At 48.4% G+C, this 25,706-nt stretch overlaps 1 protein-coding gene across 1 annotated transcript in view; it reads right to left on the reverse strand.

The window, feature by feature from the left end:
• Positions 1–1,165: 1,165 nt before the first annotated feature.
• The window catches only part of LOC119394394 (venom metalloproteinase antarease-like TtrivMP_A), a 127,432-nt gene continuing 102,891 nt past the window's right edge, over positions 1,166–25,706 (reverse strand). Inside the window, exons 13-14 of the mRNA XM_037661692.2 lie at positions 24,578–24,676; positions 1,166–1,283 (exon numbers count right to left, since the gene is read on the reverse strand). Of these exons, the coding sequence (XP_037517620.1) occupies positions 1,251–1,283; positions 24,578–24,676 (132 nt within the window). The 3' untranslated portion in view covers positions 1,166–1,250. The remainder of the gene's footprint in view (positions 1,284–24,577; positions 24,677–25,706) is intronic.

Raw genomic sequence — 25,706 nt, forward strand, 5'->3', positions numbered from 1 at the left:
TGCCGTCCAATAAACACCTTAACAACCCCATAAAGCGGACGGGAGGATGACTGTCGCCGTAGCTCAGTGGTAGAGCACCGGACGCGTTATTCGAATGAGGCAGGTTCGGTCTCTGCCGGCGCCAAGTCATCTTTTCGTCCACTTTACTTTGTTCACATTTATACCTAATTACTACAAGTAACGTCCCCTATACTTTCCCTGGAAATACTGTCTGCTAGTTCTCATTAATATTATGTTTAACAAAGAAAAACGAGCCCTTAAGAGCCATTTTCTTTCCTCCTTTTCACTTGTATGAAGTCATGCTTTATCATAGCGGCCCCCGGCAGCTGCTTACGGATCAAGGGAGGTGCTTTCTGCCACGTGTTGTGGACGACATCCTGCGTGCCTCCTCCACTGAGCACAAGCTGACTACCGGTTATTATCCACAGACGAATGCGTTAACCGCACGTCTGAACCAAACACTGACTCAGATGCTCTCAGTGTACGTCTCACCACATCACCGTGACTGAGACAGAGCACTCCCGATTGTCTCCCTGGCGTACAACTCTTCACGACATGGCACCGCTGGTTATTCACCGTTTTATTTGCTATTTGGCCGACATCCAGCGTCACCGTTTGACACACTCCTTCCTTCGGCTACACCCCTGTCTACTGAGCACGCCATGCAGCTCGTCGGTAAGCCCATGACCGACTATCCTTGTCGCAAGAACACCAAAAAGACCGTTATGACAGTCGCCACCGAAACGTTCACTTCCAGCCGGGATCTCTGGTACTTTTCTGGACACCATACCGCCAGGTCTGCTTATCAGAGAAGTTTTTTACCCGTCACAATGGCCCCTATCAATTGCTATGACAACTCAGTGACGTGAATTATGATCCCGCCCCTGGACACTGCCTCTTAGACCTCCTCACACCAGATGGAGGTTGTGCACGTTTCCAAACTGAAACCGTATTTCCCTCCTAGTCCCTCGCTGACATAAAAAAGCGCCATGACGGCGCTTTCGCCACGGGAGAGTGATGTCACGGTGCGTCATGGACATGAGCTAGCGCGGTGCTCTACGAAGATGAAGACGACTAGTGAGCGGGAAGCGCTTGCGCACGGGGTTTCTCAGCCATCATGTTTGGCTGCCGATTCACTGTTGTAAATATCCATTAAACCGTCATCTCGCCTCCATCAAAATATATTTATTTCTCTCCAGAAAGAGAGCTCTCTCTAAGCGGAAGATGAATATTCTTTCTCAGTTGAGCTATTAGTGCTTTCCACAAACACCTCGTCTACAAGTCTGCAAAAAAGATCAAAATGCAGTAGTTGAGTGGCACAGCACCATACACAATATATTCAAAACAGGCGTTATGAATATAAAAAATTCAATTATCACCGATGCAAACCACTTTAACGTCACATATTCGCAATAGCCTTGAAGATGTGAATTGAAAACATTTTTGAACACCTACTGAATTAATGATTTTCAGTGCTCTGTATTTTGAACTTTCACCTAAAAAAAAACGCTGTCATATGAAGGATGTATTTATAATAAAGAAAATTGCGGGCAGTTTGCACTAAGTCGCACAGGCCTTCACACAGCTGAGCACGAACCCGTCGCCGCTCGTACTCCCCGTCAACCTACACGTCTAGCTTCGAGGTGCACGACTTCCTCCTCCGGAGTACGCAGCCAGGCTATGTACTATACAGCAGAAGTTGCGCGCCATGTCGCCATCGCTGGGCGTGGCTAAGCTACTGCGCATGCGCAGGTTCACCAGGTGGTGCGGTATCCGGGCGCTGAGCGACGCGATGCTTGCGTCCTTCTTAATATATTTCCTTTCTCTCATTACTTTCTCTCTCTTTCGCGGATGTTCTTTCTGTATCTCTCTTTTCCTTTCTGAATTTCTTTCTCTCTACTTCTCTCATTCTGATCCTTTCTGCGCTATGCGTTACTCCCTCCCCTCCTCCTTTCTCTCCTTCTCACCATCACATTTCTCCTCCTCGCGCTTACTTCCTTTCCGACCCCATAGCTACACTGTACTATACAAGGGTACGCTGTGCTCTACAAGCGTGCTTGGATAGCCCAATGGTTAGGACACTCGCCTTCGGATCTATGGTACGCGGTTTCGAATCCCGCCTCGAGAAGGCTGTTTTTTTCGGCAACACTCTTTCTCTTTCTCTGTACGTTTCTTTCCGACTCTCTGTTTGTTTGTTTGTTTGTTTCTCTCTCTCTCGCTGTACTCGTTCTGAGGTAGCCGCACAACGGCATATACCCGTTAAGATGATAGTTTTCTGCGATGGACTGACAAGGAACGATTTGGTAAACAGCTTCGCTGTTAGAAAACTGTCCCAGTACCGTTGCTTGCGTGATCATCACTCTTGCACTGCATAGCAAGGATTTTAATATTCGTGGCAGTGCTATGATCTATTTTATAACCTTGTTGTTGCAGCGTTCCTTTCATGGTTTCGAAGCCAGATAAAGTCAACATTCAGACCTTGGTGAAACCTTGAACTTATGGTGCATTGTAATTTGTTGAGTGCAGATGATAAAGTCATGCCCATATGCATGAATAAAAAATGCTAAGCTTTGTCACGATAAGTACCTATTTAGGTACAAAGGTTGGAGTTACCTGACATTACTATAGGAGCAGTTTTAAATGGTAGAAATAACTTACGTGACGCACAGTAAACCTATTTCTATTCGCAGTCACTCAATAGCCTTTCTTGGTGAGCAGGCACGTGGTGTTACATCTCAAAGTTTTAAGTGGGTCACAGTGCACATTATACTTCATATGTAGTCCATATCGCTAATGTACTCAGCATTAAGGCTAATCTTTCTAATGATATTGTGCCTTCCAGCTGGCATTGCTCTGCTTTGAATGTAAGAAGATATAGGGCTGATGTTACTCGACAACTTCCTCAGCTACGGAATCTTCGTTTATTCCATAAATACTTCCACACTATCGGTGTAAATTCATTAAAACTATTTCGACACCTCTCAACGCAATGATACAGTGTCCATGCTATTTCCTCACTAATGCCTTTCAAAGCTATTCAACCTGTCACGTGTACGCGGAGAAACGTTACTAGCGCGCGAGGCGAGTGCTTTTTATTCGCCTTGTGCAAATGGCGCTCCGGTGACGCAAAGGGGGGGATTCGGCATTTGTAGTCTGGTAGGCTCTGGCTAGAACAGCAGCATTTTCGTTATAGTTCGCTCGCGTCGTACGGCACTCCTCGACTACTGGCTGCATTTTTTACAGTGATAGTTCAAGAAATGGCTGCCGACATTGCAGGAAGTTAAGAAACGCTTACATTTAACGTATCTTCTCTGTACCCACAGCCATCGCTGCCAGTATCATGCCCCCTATAGTTAGTGGCCTAACACACTACGCTCGATGGCGTTGAAGTATGAGATGTGAAAGCACTAACGTCTCGACAAGCCAGTTCACAAAAGTCTGCGCTACTTTGGAAGCGAGGCGCGATTGATGGTACGGCTTATTCGTAAAAGTTAGCGTTAGGTATACAGACTTGAGCTGAACGTAAATTGGCACTTTACTCTCAATTGTAGTCTTGTGGGCCCGTGTACACAAAACGTTTGCCGACAAAATTCGATCCGCGGTTCGTGTTTCATTCGATACCGATAGTACATCTTGGTAAACAGAAGAAAAAATCGGTCAAAAGGGCCAGGGAGATGAGAAAGAGCGCTCTTTCCGACCATTCTCTTGACCCCTTTGATTGATTATTGCTATTATTTTACTGCGTTGTAACAAGGTTGAATATTTTAAGGCGAAAGCCTTCGGTCTTGTAGTTTCATACAATAACCAAGAGAGGAAACTAGCGCTGCGATCGCTCAGCCGCCATGGGAATGATGAGAAGTAAAGGCTTCCGATCGGATAGCGTTAGCTAGCGAAGTCTACGGATCTTTTTCTACAACTTCAGTTTTGTTTCTTCTGCAGCGTGGGTAGGGGGTTCGTTGCAAAGCACTGGAGCAGTGCCATTGTTTTTCAAAGAGGCTGAAGACCGCTAGGTCTCTTGGTTCGCTGCGACATTCCAGCTTTACAGATTGTATTTGACAGTTTTTGCAAAGCGTCGTGCACTCACCTGTGCGTATTGATGCAGCGCCCCATGTCAGTGCAGAAAATTGCATAGAGTTAACGTTTTTCTATAAGTGCTACTTGTCAAAACTGTTTAAAATCGACTTCAAAACGACGGAGAAGCTAAGTAGACGCACCGTCATGCTCCTCCGACTCGACTTCACAACAAAACAAGAGATTTGTTTGGGGCAGGTTACTTCGACAGATGCACATGGCCACGCAGCAGATGATACATTAAGTGTTTCTCACTGAATGCAGCACTGTTATTTCCATAAATAGATGACGCGTACATTGGAGCGAAAAACAAGCATGTTTGTTTTATGTGTTGTAGAAAAATATTTTATAATATTGTGATGCCAAATTTGCAACACAATTGTACAGCATTGCATACCCTGGTAATTGCATTTGTCCAGGTTTCTCTTCCATCTCACGGTCACGCAAACTTGTTCAATGCGTTTTACGTACAAAAAATTAAGAAATTTTAATTGGAAATAACTTCATTGACTTTGTTTTACATTCGGCAAACAAGCGTCGCGAATCTCAAGAACGAAAGCCATCCGAAGCAGATCCGAAGCCTGTACTTCACATCATTCCCATGGTGGCTCAAGCGCTGCTGAAGGAGCCCGCATATACACTAGCGCCAGATTCCCTTCTAGGCATTATAGTAAGAAACGGTATGCCTTGGATTCCTCATCAAACGCGAAAAGTGGCCGTCGGCGTCCCGTGCCGGAGCCCTCCACATGAGTGATATATGTATAATCATTACGCGATGACGACACCATATGACGTCAGAGATGCACGAACTTTGCTACATCATGACGTCACTACGACGCGATGATGACGTTGCATAACGTGAAGTTAATAATGAGCTCACCACATGACATCCTCGCTTTCCATTGTGCAAAACCACGTTTGGCTGTGCAAAACCACGTTAGGTGCAAAAGCTTTCGGAGGGGGGGCGGGAGAGGAACAATACATAGACTGAACAAAAAGAAGATGGCTTTCGCCCTTGTGTCGACTTAAGAAAATTTATTTCAATGATCGCACCACGCCCTGTCAGGACTAGATCGTTGAGAGTGATATACATTATTTTATTGGAAATATATCTTACTACGACTTTCCTGTGTGAAAGCTTTGTATTTATCTACGTTAGAATATTTACAGTAATTATGCTCAGCGTACAATCAGGCGACCGGGAACGAGTCATAAAACGTCGATTTATTAACGTTGGGATTAAAATGTGTTGTGGAAAGAAGTTTTCACAATCTGTGAATAGTTCATATCACTGTCGTGCATTCATTTTTCCCTCGTGCTCTCAACATTTTCATTTCTTGTTTGCATCTTAAGTAGGTACGACGAGCTTGCATAGCAGCCGCCTAAAATATTGGCCGAATCAAAAACTGTTGCCTCTAACGACAACTTAATTTACTTGAGTGACATCACACGTCGTTTGAGATGCTGTTAATACTCCGAAAAACAGAATTGAACCAAGCTTGTCAACCGAGCACGCGTAGGAGACTGTATACATACTGCCGCGCCTGCTCTATGCAGAAAACGAAGTGCCATCTGGCAGTCTCGCGGAACGAGGCATTGACCGAAGAAGAAGAGGGCCTTGCGTTTATGTTTTTGCCTACACTGTTGCATAAAACGGTCTGTTTGCTCTTGTGCTAAACTTATTGGTTGTCCATTTACGGTGTACCGCGACACTGGCGCAGGTGCTGGGCAGCAACCCTGCCTGATGCTCCACACTCTTTCTGGGAGCCGTTCATCGAGTCTTTAGCCGCCGCCACCTGTTACAACTCCCGTGCACCGCTTCAGTCGGCTGTTGCTAGGCCTCGCTTCATAGCTGACTGTTTTGGAGGTACCATCTACCAGGCATTTTGTACCTCTGCCAATTACCAACGCTAGCCCGCCAAAGGTCATGCATGGCACCTCTACTCTCAATCCGCCACAGGTAACCTTTCTTCAGCCACTTGTACCTGATCGCTTCAGTGGTGCCCCACATGAAGACGTTTAAGATTTCTTCACCATTACGAACGCGTGGCCGGCATCAATTAGTGGAATGCTCAAAAGAAGCTTGGCCGCGCGTATTTCACACTCGATGACAGCGTTCACAGAGGGCTTGAGAATCGAGAAGGCCGTATATCGACATGGAATGATTTTCGGCAGCAGCTCGTTGACAGCTTTTCTAGCGTCGATTGTCGAGCGCGTGCTCAGCAGTTACTAGTTAACACTTTAGTAACCTAAGAAAACTGTGGCAATGTTTGTCGAGGACATGACACGCTTCTGTCGTAGGGCTGATTCCAACATGTGCGAGGACAAGAAGTAACGCTAGCTTATCTGTTATTCCCCAAATACAGTGGCTGATCTTACAAGGAAAACCACTGCCAATGAGCGAGCTATGCATCAAAGATCCAGGCAGTTTGATCGCTTTTGCACTTGCACCCGAACCAACGCCTCCTCCATGACTCGGGACGATCAGGACTCCCTGCGTGACCTGATCCAGGAGACTGTTCGAGAAGAACTTCAGAAGTTTTGGACTCTAACAATGGATACACCTGTGGCGGCAGTTGCCGAAGTCGTTCCTGACGAACTTAGGCATGTCTTCTCCGCTGCTGCTTCTGGTCACGAGCAGCGTCACATGAGTAGCGATAGACGCGACGGGTTGTGGAGGCCGATGCTGTGCGGCGTCCACCACATTTCACACCTATCACCCAGTCGAATATCGTCACGTCCGACTACCAGCCGCCTCCAATGAGCCATAGACGCGACGGTGACGCCTATCGCCTATCGTCAAGTCCTACCCTACCAGCTGCCTACATCCGCACATTCGTCACAACCTCAGCAAGGGGCCTAAAGACGCCTGCCCATGACTCGATCTCATCATCCCACCAGACATCACTTGCCTCACATTGGTCACCACCACAAGACCACGCCATGGGACGCATGCACTTTTCAAAAACGGACGCTTGGCACACAGTCGATAAGCGTTCCATCTGCTTCAATTGCGGTGGTGCCAGCCATATACCTCGCATTGTTGGCACTGTGACACAGTGTTTCGCCCTCCTCGGCCATAGTATGACGATCGCCACGCCAACGCCACCACATGGTTCGCCATGACGACAATGGTTTTCAAGGATCCCCAATGACGCGGTCTCCCTATAAGCAGTCGCTGCCCAATCACCAGCCCGACTTCAGCCAACGGTCACGCTCTCTGTCCCGTGTACAATCGCTGTCACCGAATCGACGTATTTTTGCGGATATTCGTAGAAGCATGTCTTTGAGCCCACGGCGGGGAAAATAAAGGCGGCGACCTCTCGCGGTGAGTTCGTATGCCGACCACATGAGCATAAAAAAGTCCCTCATACTGCTGGCACCTACGAACTTTAACAGCAATGAAACTGTGAGCGCCTACCACGATGTGATTGCTGATGGACAGCAAGTGACGGCCTTATCGGATACAGGTGCCGACTTTTCCATAATAACTCAAGACCTCCCCGCTCGTCATAGTAAAATGAAAAACGCCAGGCCTGCGCTGAAATCGCAGCACAGTCACAGCGATAGCTGGAAGAGCGGCGTTTCTAGAGCCCGTTGTAAGCTTTGTTGGTGCTACAATACCAGTACACTAAAAAGATACCCACTACGCCATAAACCACAATTTTTGTGAAGCTGGGGAGCACCCACTACGCCATTATTCGTCATTCTGCGGAGAAGCGAGGCACCAGCTACACGTCTGTAAGGCATTATGTGCACTTTGTTGACGCGACGACTGATGACGATGAACAATTAAGGCTCAGCCCTTCGTAATAGGTTCGAAGCTTTGAACAGCCCACCAGTTATGTAATTTGCATTGGGTGACGCCCGGTCGGTATTTCCCTCTCCCGTCATGCTGTATAACATACGTTGACGTGGGAAGACGGGGGAGGGCGAAGAACTTCACTAAGAGCCCGAGGAAAGGGATCAAGCGCATATGGGCTTCCTTGGCAACCAATACAATTGCACTTGCGAGGAAACCACTACGCTCTAAATCATTGTAATTTTACTGGGACCCCGCGCAAATGGATCATGCGCTTATGGGCTTCTTTGGCAACCAATACAAGTGCACTTGCGAGGAACCCACTACCCTATGAATCATTGTAACTTTTTTAGAAGTGGGGCAGCAGGCACTGTGCCATTTTTCGTCATTCCACGGAGAGCTGTGGTACCTGCTAAACGCATGTAAGGCATCATCCGCACTTTGTTGAAGCTGTGCCTGATGACGACGAAGAATTATGGCAGAGCCCTTTGTAATGGGTTGGAAGCATTCAACAACCTACTCGTTCAACAACCAACAACCTACTCGGCACATACCCGTTTACGCGGTGTAGGGGTATGCGGTGTAGGGGTATGCGCCACAGGTGATTGACAGTCTATATCTACACAGGAAGGCGAGAACACACATTGGTAATTTAAATGCGAGAGCGTTAAGAAAAACCGACATCGGCAGCGTTGACCCGACGAATGGAAAGAACAAAAATCAGGATCCAAGCAGGAATCGAACCTAAGCATTCTGCGTGGCAATCACGTATTCTACCACAAAGCCACGCCAGGTCTACGAACTGGTTTGGAAAAACAGCCTATGTAGGCCTGATGTCGGTGCAACGCCAGTTGTGGTTGTGGTGCTGGGTATCTAATTTTACAAGAAAGCAATAAACACTACATATGTAGTCCTACAATACAGGCGTCATATCATATCAACGTCCGTGATTCCAGCATTGGCTCCGCTTTTATAGCAGTCTAATAAGCATGACATTTGTATTCCTATGATTCAGCAAGCTATATTGAAGCATTGCTCGGCCCCGGAGGAATACATTAACGAAAGTTTCGAATGATATTCACATCATCTCAGCGTAAAGTGCACTGAGTCCGCCAGAATGACGCAGTGTCCTCTTCATTTCTTACGAGGCTGAGTGATGGCCTCATGCTGACCGAGGATGATTACATATTGGTTGACAGCCGCTTTGTAGACTAGGCTGCGTAGGTCACGTACGCCCATGTAGCCTACGAATACGACAAGCGCCATCCACTGATGTTGGTCTACGTAGCCCTATCCAGGCCTACCAGCCTCAACGGCCTAACCCTCACCAACGCGATGGGTGACTTCAGATTTCTACATGTCCCCGGCTCTACAGAGAGACAATTTGTCGACGAAATGACAGCGGCATCCACGATTTCTAACAGCTGTAGTATAACTCATACTTGACTACAAATGGACCTCTCGCCACCGATATCGCGACCGGATCCGATAACAAGTCATGAGCAGCGTCTAGTGCTCACTGATCACGGTGGTGATGACCTTGTTCAAGAACTGTTAGGAACCTCTTCCACACATGCACGCGGGTTCGTGAAACGTGCGTGCTTACTCCACGATAACGGACAAGTATCAGCTTACCGGTTCTGGTGTTCGTAATACCCACGTTGCCGTTGGCAGCGTTACCCAACTGTAAACAACTGGTTTAGAACGCATATGCGGCTCTTCAGCTTATATGTGTGCGTATAAAATTTATACAAATCTTTAGCATCATTGCGTGTGTTTTGCTCAGGAAAAAAAATACGCCACAGTCACCTTCCCGCCGCATGCTTCGCATAACAACAACTCCCACGGTACGTGGGATCTGCCGAAATTTTTCTTATTTCGTTTTTTCTTATTTCGAGCGATACTGGTTACGGACACCGGCGGCGGCAGCGGAGGACAACTAGGGTACGAAAAATGGCCGGTGAAATGATCTCATAACAGCTTTCGCTGTAAAACGCCGTGGGCAGAACCACATACAGAGACTGCGGGCGGTCAGTTACTGCTGCCTACGGGAAGATGCACAGCAAGAATCAGCATAGGTGATTCTTCTCTCATTGCGCCTTTCATCGTTCTCCCAACGTGCGTTTCTGAAAAGATTTCATTATAGAAATAGACTTTCTCAAGGAGCACGGGGCTGTAATCGACACCCCAGACCACGTGATTCGCTTTAGAAATGTCCCGCTCTGCCTTATTGTTTATCGCTGCAGCACATATCCTTTCGCCTCATTGACGACGACATAGTTGCCCCGCCTCGATCGTTACCCTTGTTTCACTGGCATGTTACGTACCGTTTGACGGTGAATGAGTCGTGGACCGAAAAACTTCGGTGCTTTTCACTCACGGCATCTCAGTAGCACGCACAATAGTCCATGTCACCGACGGGCGCACAAGCTTGCTGTTCACCTATTTCAGCACATAGCACCGGCACCTTCGAAATAGTACAGCTTTGCCCTATTTCGATGAGGTAACATATGTTTGCGACTGCTTTTCAGCACTCCAAGCAGCATCTGCGCAAGATCTACAATACCTAGCACATATTCTTCACGTCAGCCCTATTTTACCTCAGCAGGAGCGAAAACGCCTCGTAGCTCTGGTAGCCGTCTTCCACGACTGTTTTGCGTCAACCTCAAAAGTCGGCCGGACATCACTGACCAAGCACCGATTCATCACAGAGGACAACGCGAGACCAATTCGCCAACAGCCGAATCGTGTGGCTGCAAAAGAACGAGAAGTGATAGAACAACAGGTAGCTAGAATGCTTGAAGACGACGTGATTCAACCGCCAAAGAGTCCAGGGGTGTCCCTTGTTGTTCTAGTTAAGAAGGATGGCAGCCTGCGTTTCAGTGTGGAATATCGGAAGCTAAAACAGGTGACGAAGACAGACGTGTACCCGCTTCCCCCTATAGATGATTCGTCCGACAGGCTTCAAAACGCACGTTACTTCTCTTCGATGGACTTCAAGGGTGGATATTAGCAAATTGAAGTAGACCCCAGAGATCGTTAAGAACCACTTTTGTGGTGCCAGACGGACTGTACGAATTTAAGGTCTCCGCGCCTGCTGCTTTTCAGTGCCTTTGGATACCATGCTCTCAGGACTGAAGTGGAAAACCTGCCTAGTCTCTCTTGGCACCGTGGTTGTATTTTCCGCAACGTTTGACTATCTCCTTGAACGGCTGCAGGTGGTTTTGTAGGCCGTATGGTCCGCCCGCCTGACGCTGAAGACAGAGAAGGGCCACTTTTGCTTTGAGGAACTGCAGTTTCTTTGCCATGTCGTTGGTTACGCAGGAGTTCGTCCGGATCCCGACAAAGTTTCTACCATCGCAGAGTTCCCTATACCATCAGATCATAAAGCTTTCAGGCTTTTTCTGGCCCTCAGCGCATATTATCTGTGGTTTATACCGAGATTTCGCATGCATTGCATCACGTTTCTCTCGCCTCATGAGCGTTGACGTTGCCGTTATTTGGGGTGACGAACAGGAAACTGCTTTCGATGGTTTGGGGCAACGTCTACACACGACCCCGGTGCTTGCCCACTTTGACTAGACAGCCCGTACAGTGCTCCATACTGCCTCCAGCAGTGTTGACCTCGAGTTGTTCTTGTGCAGCGCCAGGAGGACGCCGAAAGAGTGATCGCCTACGCAAACAGAACTTTTTCACGTACAGAGGCAGGCTACTCAACCACAGATATGGAATTGCTAGCCGTGGTATGGGTGGTTATGAAATTGCGAACTGCCGGACATTCAATATGACGATTGTGTGCATGTCGCGAAAACGACACACGGACGCTGAATTCCTGTCTCGCTCAACGACAGAGCCGGCTGCTCCTCTCGATGAAGGAGACAGCATTCCTCGATATTCTCGACACGTCGACCATTGCATACCAACAACACGACGAGCCTGAGCTGCTCGGCCTGAACCATATGTTTAGATGGACGGACTCAGAAGGCACCCAAAATCTTTGCAAGAGGATTGTCGTCATTTTGTTTACGAAACAAAGTCCTTTACAAATTGAACTTCTACTACCCTTCTTTTTGAAGTATTTCAAGCGTGGCACAACGAGGTCGGCTCTGGGTATTTAGGCTACACGCGCACACTAAGCAGAGTGCAGGAGAGGTACTATTTTCCAAGACCCGCTGCTGCCAAACAACATCAAGTTCGCTCCTGCCTTGATTGCCAGCGGTACAAGTCTCCTCCGACGAAACCAGCGGCTTTGTTAGAACCAGTCCAGGTCCCACCTACCTCATTTTACTAGATCGGAATGAGACTTTTGGTTCCACTTCCTACCTCTACTGCTGGTAACCGCTGGATCATTGTGGCTGCCGACTACGTTAGTCGCTACGCCGAGACAAAAACCATCCATAAACGAACAACAAAGGAGGTGATATGCTTTTTCATAGAGAATATTGGGTTGAGACACGTCGCACAATCCCGCTTACGCCGCACTACTTACGCGCCGCGCCTCTCGCGCAGCTCATGTTCAGAGCTCGAGGCGCGAGCAGTAGAGAACGAGCTGTCACTCCTTGCGGTCAGGACGCTTGCAGCCGCCGTCGCTAGGGTAGTTCGTCTCCCTAATAAAGTGGCGAGATTTCGGCACGGCCACGTCGGCCGCCGTCACGTCTTTACGTCTCTCTCACTCTCGATACAGCGGTGACCCGGACAACCACGCCCTTGGATGAGCGGCGCTGCCATGCTTCCTCGACTGTGCCCGCCAGTGAAGCCTTTCCACCCGACCTACCCTCGAGCGTAGCTCTATCAGCTCGACGCAACTCTCGCGATCAATGGCATCAAGGGACAGAAGACGATGCACGCCATCCTGCTTGACGCCCTCCCGGCTGAGCTGCGTCATCTCTCCGCCACGTCGTCCTCCAACCCGCAGCCATATGAAGACCTCTGCGATGCGGTGCTGGCCCGCTACGACGAAACGTACCACCCGCTACCGGAGACCCGTGAGTTTTGGGTTTCCCTTCCATCAACGCTAGCGGTACCACCCGGCACGCAGCCCTCCCATGACCGCGACTTAACTTCCCCGGCCTCCTGTCCTTCCACCTTTCGTCCGGCCTCCAGCGCGGCGGTTCCTGCGCCCGACCACCGACCCGACGAGGTTGAGAACGTTGCTGCTGCCGTCGACCAGTCCGCCACGAGGTGCGTTACTTCGACGCCCTCTGCCGACGGCTGACAAGGCATGCCCACCATCCGCCCGTCGTCCCCACCTTCGCCGGCACTCAGTACGTCTGTGCCGCAGTTTTCACGACGGCTTCCGCGCCGCACGCCCTGGAGGCCGCCGCGGCCACAGCCAACGTCTTGCCCGCTGTTCGCCCATCCCTCGGAGGTTTTGCCGTCGACGATATTCGAGCGCGACCTTCCATCGAACTCCAAGCTTTGTGCTTCTTGCCAGCAGCGATCAGCATCGCCCTCGATGTCTACTGCAGCAGAAGTTCGTGCCCCTTACCAACTTCGGCCGCACTTGCGGGACGCTGCTACTATGGCGGAAGCGCCTGAGGACGACATGCCTGCTGGTTCACCAATGGCAGAGCGAGCCACACATGTGACGCCTGCACAGTCGGCCGGCATCCAACATCCTAACCCACGCGAGCCCTCGTATGCCACCTGCCGAGGGTGCTTCAACGTGCACAGGTGCACCATCCCAACCTGCAGAGACTACGCCTGCTCGGTGTCACCGCAGATTTGCTCGCGAGACCTTGACGCAGGACGCCGCCCATCTGACATGTGGTCACTGTGCAGGTGCGCTGTGCAGGCCTCTTCCGCGCATCTACAGCCCACCGTATGCGCCGCTATTGCTTCTCGCGCCGCAGACGACGCACGCGGAGTGCGCCTAGCAGTCACCGGCATTGTCGTCGCCTGTGCAACGCCTTTCCTCATTCGCAGCAGACTTTCTGAGATCGGCTCCGACATGCACAAAGTCGGGCGCACTTGCTACTGCCAACAGCGTCTATTCGTCGCGACCCTCGCCCGCTACGTAGCTCCCAGAGCCGCCCGCCAGAGGCCCGATGGTTCTCGATAGTCCTTTAACGTTGACGACCTAGACTGCCCACGGATATTTTGCCTCGCGTCAATAGTCTTTTATATATACCCCATCATTTTTCATTTCCGCTTCATTTCTGCGGGGGGAGTAATCTGTAGCGGCATCATGATCCCTCAAAATCATCATCATCGTTTTACCACTTACGCGCCGCGCCTGTCGCGCAGCTCACGCTCAGAGCTCGAGGCGCGAGCAGTAGAGAACAAGCTATCGCTCCTGGCGGTCAGTACGCTTGCAGCCGCCGTCGCTAGGGTAGTTCGCCTCCCGAATAAAGTAGCCAGATTTCGGCACGGCTACCTCGGCCGCCGTCACGTCTTCTCGTCTCTTTCACTCTCGCTACAGCAGCGCTCTTAGATCATGTGCTGGTGCTCAGTGGTAGGGTCCATCAAAAGTCGACAGCCTACCTCTGACAAACCAATGGTCTGACCGAGTGGCTGAACAAAACATTGGAAGGGGTGCTTTTAGTGTATGTGGACATACAGCACAAAATTTGGGACGAGAGGTTACCTTATATAACATTTGCTTACGACACTGCTAAGCAAGGAACGACACGGATGACTCCATTTCGCATTGGTCATGGACGAGAAGTAAGGATGATGTTGAACGCGACGCTGTCACAAATGTGATGACGTTAAACTGAGTGCCGACGGGTTTACTGAGCGCGTGGAAGAAGCCAGGTTGCTCGCACCTATGCGAATATACCACCTGCAAGAGCACAACGCAGGTTCGAAAATCTGCGTCACAGACCTGTCTCTGACGAAACCGGCGACAGGGTACAGGTGTGGGAGCTGTTATGACTGACCATCGCTGGCGACCCGCTGTCTATGAGAATGGGTGGGCAACGCTTTTTCGCTGTTCGGGGCCCTTCTAGTTTCCCAGAAAAGGGCGCCCCGCGGCGGGAAGCGCGCCACAAAGGATAGAGAATCGTTCCAGCTCTTTTGCCCAACAGAGAGACTCCAAAGATGGCACCATCTTCACAATGGGCCACTTTGACATGGTTTGGTATGCTACGGTGCCGACCTGTCCTGTATGTTTTCACAAGCGCCATTAAGTCGTGTAAACCCTCGCAAGCCCTTCTGGAGAGAGGCGGATGAACTCGCCCGATCTCCCCTCCTCCCGGCCTGACCCTACAAGAGTGTCACTGACTGGAGGAACTTTGCGGCATCAACGAGTGCAACGACCCGTCGGCGACAGTGTGATGCCGTGTGTGTGATTGGCTACAACCAAGATGGAGGAGCCAACCTCAAGGGTTATAACGATGGTGCTGAGTGAGAGAAGGTGCTCTGAACCCTGGGGTAATGGCTCATCCAGTTCGCTCGTCGCTCAACGCTTACCGTTTCACTATATAAACACGTTTACAAAAAGTGCCAATAGCCCTCTTTGTTTTCGATTTCAAAACATGCGAGCATCAGTTCCTCAACTCGGAGACTCAGTTATGGTATCAAGCAGACTTCGGGTCCAACGCAGCTCTAACATCGCAACAACTTGTTGCAAGCGGTGGGACGGCGCTAAAGCCGGGGCACCACAACGCCTGTAGGAAGACGAACACTATCCTAAAAGCTGCTCAGAACATTCTTGTGACCTAACCGAGTGCTGCAAAGGCTAAGTGACGTCACCTGGTAGGTCGTCCCGGATAGCCCCAGTGTACAAGGCGTCAGCAGCACCGACCTGAACTTAATGTGCACGTAATGTGCATAAAGCCGCACGTAAGCCAGTGACCTTGCGAGGGACTGTCACTTGTACAAAGGAATTTTATGGAAAACTGACCCGGCCATAGCATCGGGACGATGCTCTTTCAGAGCGAGGCAAATGCCGCACCCGCTCTATGCGGACAACGAAGCTGTATACGCTCTGACAGTCTTGCTGAATGAGACATTGACTGAAGTAGAATACTTGTTTGGGTGTATATTTTTGCCTATGCTGCTGCCTAAAAACGGGCCGTTTGCTTTTGTGCTAAACGTCTTGGTTGTCCTTTTGCGGTGTACCGCAACAATACCTTATCCTATAACCCAGATACGGAAGCCGAAGCCCAAATGCTGCAGTCAGTGAACGAAAACGGTTTGGAAAGTTATTTTGAGTACGCCACGACCATAAAACAGGAACGAAAATAAATCCTTGCCAGACAAACCAACCCAGCATGCTCCTCGCTGCGGGAGTATGACTTTCAAGCTCAGCCAAGGTCGACACCGGAGGAAAAGCATCAGCGGAAGAATAGTATGGTGACACCACCGGCGCGGAAACCTTGAGTAGTGTTCGCGAAATCAACACTGGCTGAAGGTGAGTTTTTGCTACCACTACCTTTATACGCATCTTGCGCTAATCAAAGGGCGCTACGTAGCACTTATTGGGCGGCCCAGCATCGCAGTCAGTCGATTCCAGGGGCGCGAAGGCTGTGAGACCCACGCATGCGTCACCCTTGTATTTAGGCTATAGATGGCCTCATGTTAGCAGGCGAAGGGGAGGGGAGGCATACGAGTCGCGTTTGAGTCTTTTCCAACCACGGCTCAATCTCGCTTGTTCTGTCCGCTAGATTGCGTGTTCTGGCGCTGCATTATCATTGGCAAACTCCACCACACGGTACCCTATCAGCCAAGGTCAGAGCCGGCAAAGAAGCTTCAGCAAAACACTACTGTGGCACGTTCGCGAAAATGAACAGTAGCTCGAAATGAGCCTTGCGTGCCGCCACCGTCAGTAGCGCTGGCTTCATCCAACTTAACTGCGCGATCTCGTCTAGAACACCGACGCCGCCTACCACCGGCAGTATGTTGTCTTGTAACGCAATACGTTGGCTCCTTTCTCGCGGCTTATAGTTGAAACGTGTGGACGTCTCGTTGCTGTGCTTTCCTAAACCAAGGCATGTAATAAATTCATATCCCTGCAAACTAATGGTCTCGTTCTTTGCCGAAGCCAGCAAGGCCGATCCATCGCTCGACAAACGTGGTTGTACCATGTTGAACCATGTTGAACCACGGGAAGCTATTTCCTTCTTGTCGTCCTCACAACTTCGCTGTAATGTATGTAGTACACCGGTCGTGGATTTCCAGGAGGGCAAAGCCCAGCGGCGCAAAATATTACGCCAGCGTGCGTCATCTACTTTGTGATTTTCCCTAGCTTTTTTTCTTGGAACGTATTCCCCGATGCTTCCTTTTCAGGCGTGCGCTACGCCGCAACATGACGGCTTTTTGTATTTCGTATATTTTATTAGCGCTGCACACAACCATAACTAATAATCCATACGAACTCCCTCAGTTTTCTGTCCTAAGCCGGCGCACCGTGGCAGCTATGGTAACTACGCGACGAAGTAGGCGGAGAAACACGCAATGGTGATGCTTGTGCGCCAGATTGTGCCTGTCACTCTGACTGAGAGAGAGAGAGAGGGAAAGAAACAAGGGGAGGAAGGGATGTTCACCAGACGCACGTCCGGTTTGCTACCCTGTAGTGGGGAAAGGGATAAAGAGGAAAAATGAGATGGACAAAATTACACGTACACTTGCGGGAGCACATCAAGTCTAAAGGCCGTCGAGTTATGCGAAGCTTCTTTTCCGCGTACCAGCTTCTCCAGAGTATAACAGATAAATTCACACTGCATACTTTGAAGGCCTTTCAATTCGCAATTTACTAAGCGTTAAATTCCAAGGTGTCGTGCTTGCGAGAGTTAAGGCTCCTTCACGCCTGCGGCTAGAATCGGTCGCGGGACCATTTACGACCGGCGCACAGTAAGCGACTGGACACGACCGATGGTCACACCTGCGTGCGATTTATGCCAATCGACACACGGAATTCGCGTCTGCTCGCATTGCTATAGCCCCGCAAATTAAACTGACGCCCTGTTCCCGCGCATCTTGTTGGTTCAGAGGTTTGCGACTGCAGTCGCGCGACCGAAAAATTGAACAGCGAGCGACTGAGACAAGACAGTCGCGTTGCTACCGAAATGGCCATTTGCGACCGCATGCGATGATGATACATTTCGGGACTAACTTGGTCGCGCGACCAGTGCTATTTTCAGGCTTATTGTGACAAGCCTTTAGCTTATTGTGACAAGCGTTCCGGTGGTTTTTGCCACGAGAATATGTACCTTTTATCTACGCCGTAGCCGACTCTGTATTAGACGGATGACCATGCTCTCATGTGCATATTGTTCGTATGCGCTGAGAGCCTGCTTCCCCTGCAGGGGCGTCTGCGCAAGCAGGCGTTTCGTAAGTAGCGGCACCATGGACCCGAGCTCACGGGGGTTTTGACTCCTCCCACGCCTAGCCGTGCGTGGCTTTGCCTTGTCTGAGGAAAACATGATCCTGGAGGTTGAGCAGACGCGGGGTGACAGGACCTTTCAGGCCCCCCGGCAGAGGCAACACACCCCTTTGGCCCCGGCCTTACGTAGACGGCACTCCTGGGCTGACCAACCCAGGGGAAATCGGCAGTCTTTTTCCTGTCCTTTCCTGTCTTTTTCTCTCCGCACACCTTCGTCTTTCTCTCTCACTTTTGATATTTCCTGTCTTCTCACTTCTTTTACTTCCACGTTTCTCGGCGGCAAGGGTTCTCTTGTGCAAATAGCCAATCTTGGCCTGGGACCATTATGTTATAGCAACGATGTACACCTGACGTGTGCAAGTCATGCAAACTGGCACCGCCCCCTTGTTGGGCTCCTTGGTGGGTGGCTGCCATTGTTGCCAAAAAACTACATGTGTTATGCATAGTGCATTTCCGCATCTCCCTGATCGTGCCGTCTTAAAGCGTGTACGCACCGAAGCTGCCTTGAACTTTGTCCCTGAGCGCACAGAATCCTTCCCTAGATACCATGTAGTGCATAGCCTTAAATCCGAAAAACCCGTCCGAGCTATTTCTCCTTTTCTTGCGGCCAAATCACTGTGTGATTCCATTGGACCAGAATACAAAGCAGCTAAAATGGCAAGCGGTGACCAGCTCCTTGAGGTTCGTGACAAGCTGCAACATGACAAACTTGCTGCACGCAAAGCATTTGACGACACTCCTATCACCGTGACCCCATATCGCTCTTTGAATACTGTTCGAGGCGTGGTCTCAGAAATCGACATCATGACCTGACTGATGCTAACTACTGGAGGGTTGGCAGGAGCAAAATATCACTGAAGTACGAAGAATCAAAATCAGAAGAGGAAACAAATGAAACCCCAGCAAACCACTTGATAGTCACTTATACCTCCAGCACATTACCAGAGTTTCTCGAAAGCGGTTCTACCAAAACTCGTGTCAGGCCGTACATCCAAAACCCCGTAGATGGTTCAAGTGTAAGAGATATGGTCATGGTTCGCAGACCTGTCGCGGGGACATTTAACTTGCGCTTAATGTGGATAAAAAGATCACTCTTCTGAAACTGCACTGGCACAATCCGGTGCATAAAGTGTGAAGGCGACCACACTGCGTATTCTCGATCATGCAGCAGTTGGAAAAGGAAAAAGAAATCGTCACGTTGAGAGTCAAAGAAATCTCCTATCGGGAGGCTAGGAAAAGATGCTCGGCTTTTCAGGGCAGATCCTATGTTGGTACGGCACGTCAGGGGGCAGCGCCCACTTATTACACTTGTTCACAAAACTCTTACTCTTCCATTGACTTTGTCATAGGCTCCGCCATGCTCTTCCCGCACTTAGACTGGTATGTTATCACTAACTCCTTTGGAAGTGACCGCTTTCCCACAGCCTTGAATATCAGAAAGCAAGAAGAATGTATTCAGCCTGCACCACAATGGAAACTGGCCCCTGCTGATTGGGAGCTATTTAAACAATCCACATTTTTATCCCGAGATTTTATCGCTGAACTTCTATAGATGATGCCATAGCATGTTTTACCGAATTTATCATAGCTGTCGCAGAAAAATGCATCCAACAAACAAAAGTTACGTCACATAAAAGAAGAGTTTTTTGGTGGAATCAAGAATGCAAGCTGGCACGAAAGAAACAAAATAGGGTCTCGGCCATATTTCGCCGGTACTCAACTGCACAAAATCTCATTGAGTTTTAAAATGTAAAAGCGCAGGGAAGGCGTACGCAAACAAAAGGTTAGGAGGGAAACCTGGGAGAGGTTCCTCTCGGGTATAAATTCGTTCACTCAAAAGAGTGAGGTATTGAATGGACTCCGAAGGTTAAAAGGACAAGTGCACCTACTGCCTCTCGCGAATCCTTGTGGCAACTCGTTGGAAAAAAAAGCGAAGGCCCTTGGAGAACACTTTGAATGTTTTTCGAACTATGTACACTATGCTGACTCATTTCTAAAATACAAACAAATAGCAGAACTTAAGGATACGAGCCACATAACTGTCTATTCACCATCTCCGAGCTGCCTTAAGCAAATGTCAGAACTCTTCACCAGGACCTGGCAGAGCAGTGTATGAAATGATAAAACGCTTGCACTGAGGCACTGAACATACACTACTTGCACTTTTCAATGCCATGTGGACTGCTGGATATCTTTCGCGTTCATGGAAAGAAGCTATCCCCATTCCCATCTTGAAACAGGGCAAGCACCCATCACTTGCGTCAAGTTCTCACATGCTCTCTTTGTTAAATATTTGAGAAAATGGTAAATCACCGTCTGTTACACTTTCTTGAGGCGAATGATATGCTTGACTCCCTCCAGTGCGCCTTTAGAGAAGGGCGGTCAACAACCGACCACTTGGTTCGAATCGAGGCTAACATAGGTGATGCATTTCTACATAAGCAACACTTCCTGTCAGTAGTCTTAGATATAGAAAAAAAACTTAATATACCAGGTGGCGCTTTGGGATCCTTAGCGATCTGTCAGCGATAGGAATTCATGGTAACATTTTAAGTGTCATCGTTAGCTACTCGTCCAACTGCACTTTCCGTGTGAAAATCGGGAACACACTGCGCGCTTATTTACCCAGGAAACGGGAGTGCCGCAGGGAAGAGTCCTCAGTTGCACACTCTTCATGATGAAGATGAACTCCCTGCGTTCGACATTACCACCAGCCATCTTCTACTCAATCTATGTTGATGATGCCCAGATAGGCTTCAAATCATGCAACCTTACAATCGGCGAGCGCCAAATCCAGCTTTGCATGAACAAGGTGTCCAAATGGGCAGACGAAAATGGCTTTAAACTGAATCCCAAAAAAGCTCATGGGTACTCTTTACGCGAAAGAGAGCATCTTCCCCAGATCCTAATATAAAACTCACTCGGCAGCAACTTAGGACGAATACAGAGCATAAGTGTTTGGGAATGATACTCGATTCTAAGCTGACATTTACACCACACATAAAACACCTTAAGGAAAAATGCTTAAACACAGTGGACATTCTTAAAATCCTCTCACACCTCTCGTGGGGCAGTGACAGAACATGCCTACTAAACTTGTACAGGAGCGTCATGCAGTCGCGCTTGGACTCTGGAGCGATAATCTATCAATCTGTCGCACCAAAAGTTTTAAAGATGCTGGACCCTGTTCATCACCTTGGCACTCGACTCGCCACACGAGCCTTTCGAACAAGCCCAGTAGAAAGCTTCTACGTAGAATCTACACTGAATCTATGGAGGGCATATTGCAGCTTCACATATTTCTTGAAGGTTAACGCTAACTCGGTACACCCTACCCATACTTTCATAAGTATACCAGAAATGCCACGCTTTTTCATAATCGACCGAGAGTGAGGGAGCCCTTCCCAATGCGGGTGAGGAAACCAAACGACGAATTCGACATTCCGCTGCTTGCATACAACCTCATGGCCCCAATAAATCTTCCGCCGCCCTGGCAGAGGCAGACTGTTGAAGTCGACACATCATTCATTGAGGTCACCAAGCACGCCACCAATGTGCATATTAAAATGCACTTTCAAGAAATCAAGCCCAAATACTCGTGTCCATAATTCTATACGGATGCGTCCAAGACACATACCGGTCTCTTACGCAGCTATTGGTCCGGCGTTTACCGAAAGCGACGTTCTGCATCCGGAAAAGTGTACCTTTACAGCAGAGGCGTATGCAGTTACGGCTGCTGTGCAACAAACCAAACGAACAAAACTACATAAAGCCGTGATATTTACCTACACCTAAAGCGTTGTTAGGTCCCCAACATCTTTCGGCAAACATAAAAATCCGGTTTTAAACAATCTGTACATACAATTGTGTGCAGCACACACATCTAACCAGGTTGTTAGTATATGTTGGGTGCCAGGTCATAGAGACATTGAGGCCAACGTTCATGCTGACAAAACCGCTCGAACTACGCTAACAGGGACCTGTGGCCGTGCTTTGCCTGTTTGTATCACGGATTTAAGGCCAGTTATTTGTTTAAATATAAGAAAACAATGCCAACGCCTGTGGGATACTGAAATATGTAACAAGCTACATCTAGTAAAACCGCTGTTAGGCTCTTCACCACTGCTGACAAAACCGCGGCGAACGGACGTGTTGTCCTGCAGACTAAGGATAGGACACACGTTCACTACACACAACTTTTTGTTGACTAGTAGTGAACCGCCTGTATGCAACAGATGTGGGGACAGGTTCTCCGTTCTCCACTTGCTTGTGGAGTTTCCCGAAGCTGAGCATCAGAGAAAAAAGGACTTTCCGTAGTTTACACCCAGCATATCTCATTACACCCAGCAATGTTTCTCGGCACTGAACCACTCTTCAGCATCGCATCTCAACTTCATAAGATAGACTTTTACATTGCAGATCATTGGCTCAAGACATTCGTATCACAGCCTCACCTGGGAGACCGATGTTTTAGAGATCACATAACATAAGCACACGCCTCTATGCCCTTGTGCGCAAAAACTTAGCGACGCCGTCGTGCCCACAGTATTTGGCAAGTTTTATTACACCAACCACATATAGCCCATTCTTCATACTGCATCGCATACGTCAACCGACAACATACTTTTACCGTACATGTATTTTATGTATTTTACGCCCTCACAGCAACTTGTTTTAGGCCATTCTACAGCCGCTTCATGTCACCATCAGTCCCACTATTTCGTTGAAACTTCATGCCCAACCATTTGCTTGGCGCTCTTTGACCAGATTTTGGCCCTTGCGCCAGTAAAATCCACACATCATCATCATCAGTAGCAGCAGCATGCGCTTAGTACGTCGGCTGCCTTCACACACAAGTGTAGGCGAAAACATTAGGCAGATGATCGAGACCGCAAGAACTAACAAATGTTAAATATAATTTCGCCCATGTGTACATCATTGATTTTCTGAACTGAAAGTTTTCTTGGTTATTAATATGATTATTGCCATTATTGTTGTTACTATTTCTAAGAATTTTCACTGAATAAATAAGTCAGCCAGTGGCTCTGTCGTTTGCTTCATGCTGCTTGTTGAGTCATTGTTGAGCACTTTGAGAAGGACAGAGCGAGTGATCTTAATCTGCTTTTCACTCAACATGACAGATCCCTACTGGATGCAGTGTTATAAATTGAGGTGGTATTGTCGACTAGTACAACGATATACGGACACAAAAGCGACACAAAATCGTGGTTCACCAAACTAAAGGAAGCTTTACGGGTGACGCTGTGCCCGTGAAAGCAAACTAATTGGAAACTACGCAGCGGCGGGAAAAGTGCCCCTAGCACTAATCGGAAACCAATTGAGAGACTCCGATACTCGTTTATATTTAAATGCGTCGGTGTGCACGTGACAGCTTGTATAAAGGTAGGTGTTCCTCCTATTAAACTTCTTCATTGCGAGCCAGCGCCCGTCCCATTGTTTCTTTCTTCGTCCTCGCGTTGTTGCACTGTTTTTAAGATGACGTACTCCAATCCAACAGAACAGCTACCCCCCCCCCCTCACGCAGCCGCATATCACCACGCGCCGTGATACCCGCGGCCGTTGCGCGGAGCCTAATCTGATATCCCAGTCTATGTGAAAAGAAAAAAGGCCATACTAGAAGAAACAAATGCGATAGTATAAAAAGTCTGAAGTCAAGGTGGTCGGGTAGCCTGCCATAACGCATTCCTATATGTTTGCACGAGCCTGATAGAAGTTACATAATTTCTGGCGGTTTACACTTCAAAGCTACGATAAGATTTCGAGCCCCGCCGAAGTGGAGGGCTACTGAAATTTTGACCACTTGGGAATCTTTAACGCGAATTGATATCACACAGTACGCCAGCCTCTGGCAATGTGACCGCAGCGACCGCGATAGCGCGCGCGTCCATCGCTTCAGCCCCTGAGTCCCATAACCCTTTACCACAGCGGCGGCCTGACAGGAGCCTCGGCTGCAGTTCGTTACCGTTTTATTAACATTTTAAAACTGCGGCAGGGGTCTGTCAAAGCTGACCCTGATAAGTGCGGCACACATAGAGAGAGTAATAGATGAAAAGGAAAAGGCAGCGAGGTTAACCTGGTAGTATTAAACGGTTTGCTGCTCTGTACAGGGGTGGGGAAATAGGCGTCGGAAAGAGGACAGATGGAGTGCTGCACATTTTTGACTGAACTAAATAGGCTACCCAGGTATATACACCGTGCATAAATTTTGGATCGTGATACAATGACCACGTTCCACTAGATGCATCAAAGGCTGTAATTGTTGAAGAAAAAGCAAGGTTATGCACATTGCGACTACATAATCCTATCTTTAAAGCGTATACACGAAGTAAAGTGAACCGTAAGAATATAATACGCACCTTGCCAGGCATGCATTTCATACCATCCAGCATTTTGTATTTGGAACAAGTCATATAGCCGGCGTAGGGATAGCAACATTGAATATGGCAATCAGCCTCCTGCGGCACAATCAGAATTAGGCATCCGAATAGGACGGAAAATCTTTTGCAGTTTTTTTTATTGAAATAGAAAATAATTGATGTTGTTTGCAGGTCTTATTCCTGGTAGAGCACATGCGGGAACGAAGGTCGTTGTGAAGAGCTTTTTGCAGCAATATTAAAATTGCAAACCACCAGTGAACGGCTGTTAACTAGTCTTCGAAAAAAACGCCCGTTTATGTCTTGCCTACCCTGATTAAGACACTTAGTAAGCGTTCGACCCTAAAGTGTGTGCGGCCGACTTCGTTATGGTGTTCAATGTGGGAAAAGAAGCACCTGATGGAAAAAATGCGAAAAAAACATGAGATTAATGCGCATCGACCTATTCAATGTCAAACCCGCATGAGTAGGCCGGATCTAATCAATATCCACGCATACAGAAAGAAGCAAGAGTACCTTGTTACGAATACTAATCGCGGCATATTATGTCAAAGTAAAACGTGATGTGTGTATCGGTTACGCTCAATTGACCCTTTGTAGAGTGGCATCTCCATTTTTCAAGAGCACGATTCCATAAACATACCGTTATGAGTTATTGTTCTGAGCAAATGTTATTGCGCATTTGGCAGTACTGTGAATAAGACGGCGTATCGTCTTCAAGCAAAATCTTGTTGCAAGTATAAGCTCTTTCCTATCCTTATTTCTTTGCCTTGTGTTGCGTTGTTACCACGCTGCGCAAATTGAATGAAATAGCCCAACAACATGTTTTAACAGGTTTTATTGAATCATAAGTATTCAGTGCGGAATTAATGCGACATATCTCTGAATATTACAGTAGAAAGAAAAACAAAGAGTCTGAAGTCGTAATTCAGTGTATCAGGTAGAATAAAAGATTCCTTCTCATTTTAGGCAAGACAGTAAGATTTGTAGAATTCGATAAAAAAATATATTTGGGCAATGCACACGAAGCAACATGAACATGGAGAGGAAAAGAAAATTTAGTAAGAAAAATGCCTGACGAAGCAAAGCAACTCCGGGATTAATGGGGAGA

Source organism: Rhipicephalus sanguineus, chromosome 5 (assembly GCF_013339695.2).
Source record: "Rhipicephalus sanguineus isolate Rsan-2018 chromosome 5, BIME_Rsan_1.4, whole genome shotgun sequence".
In the NCBI taxonomy this organism is placed as follows: domain Eukaryota; kingdom Metazoa; phylum Arthropoda; class Arachnida; order Ixodida; family Ixodidae; genus Rhipicephalus; species Rhipicephalus sanguineus.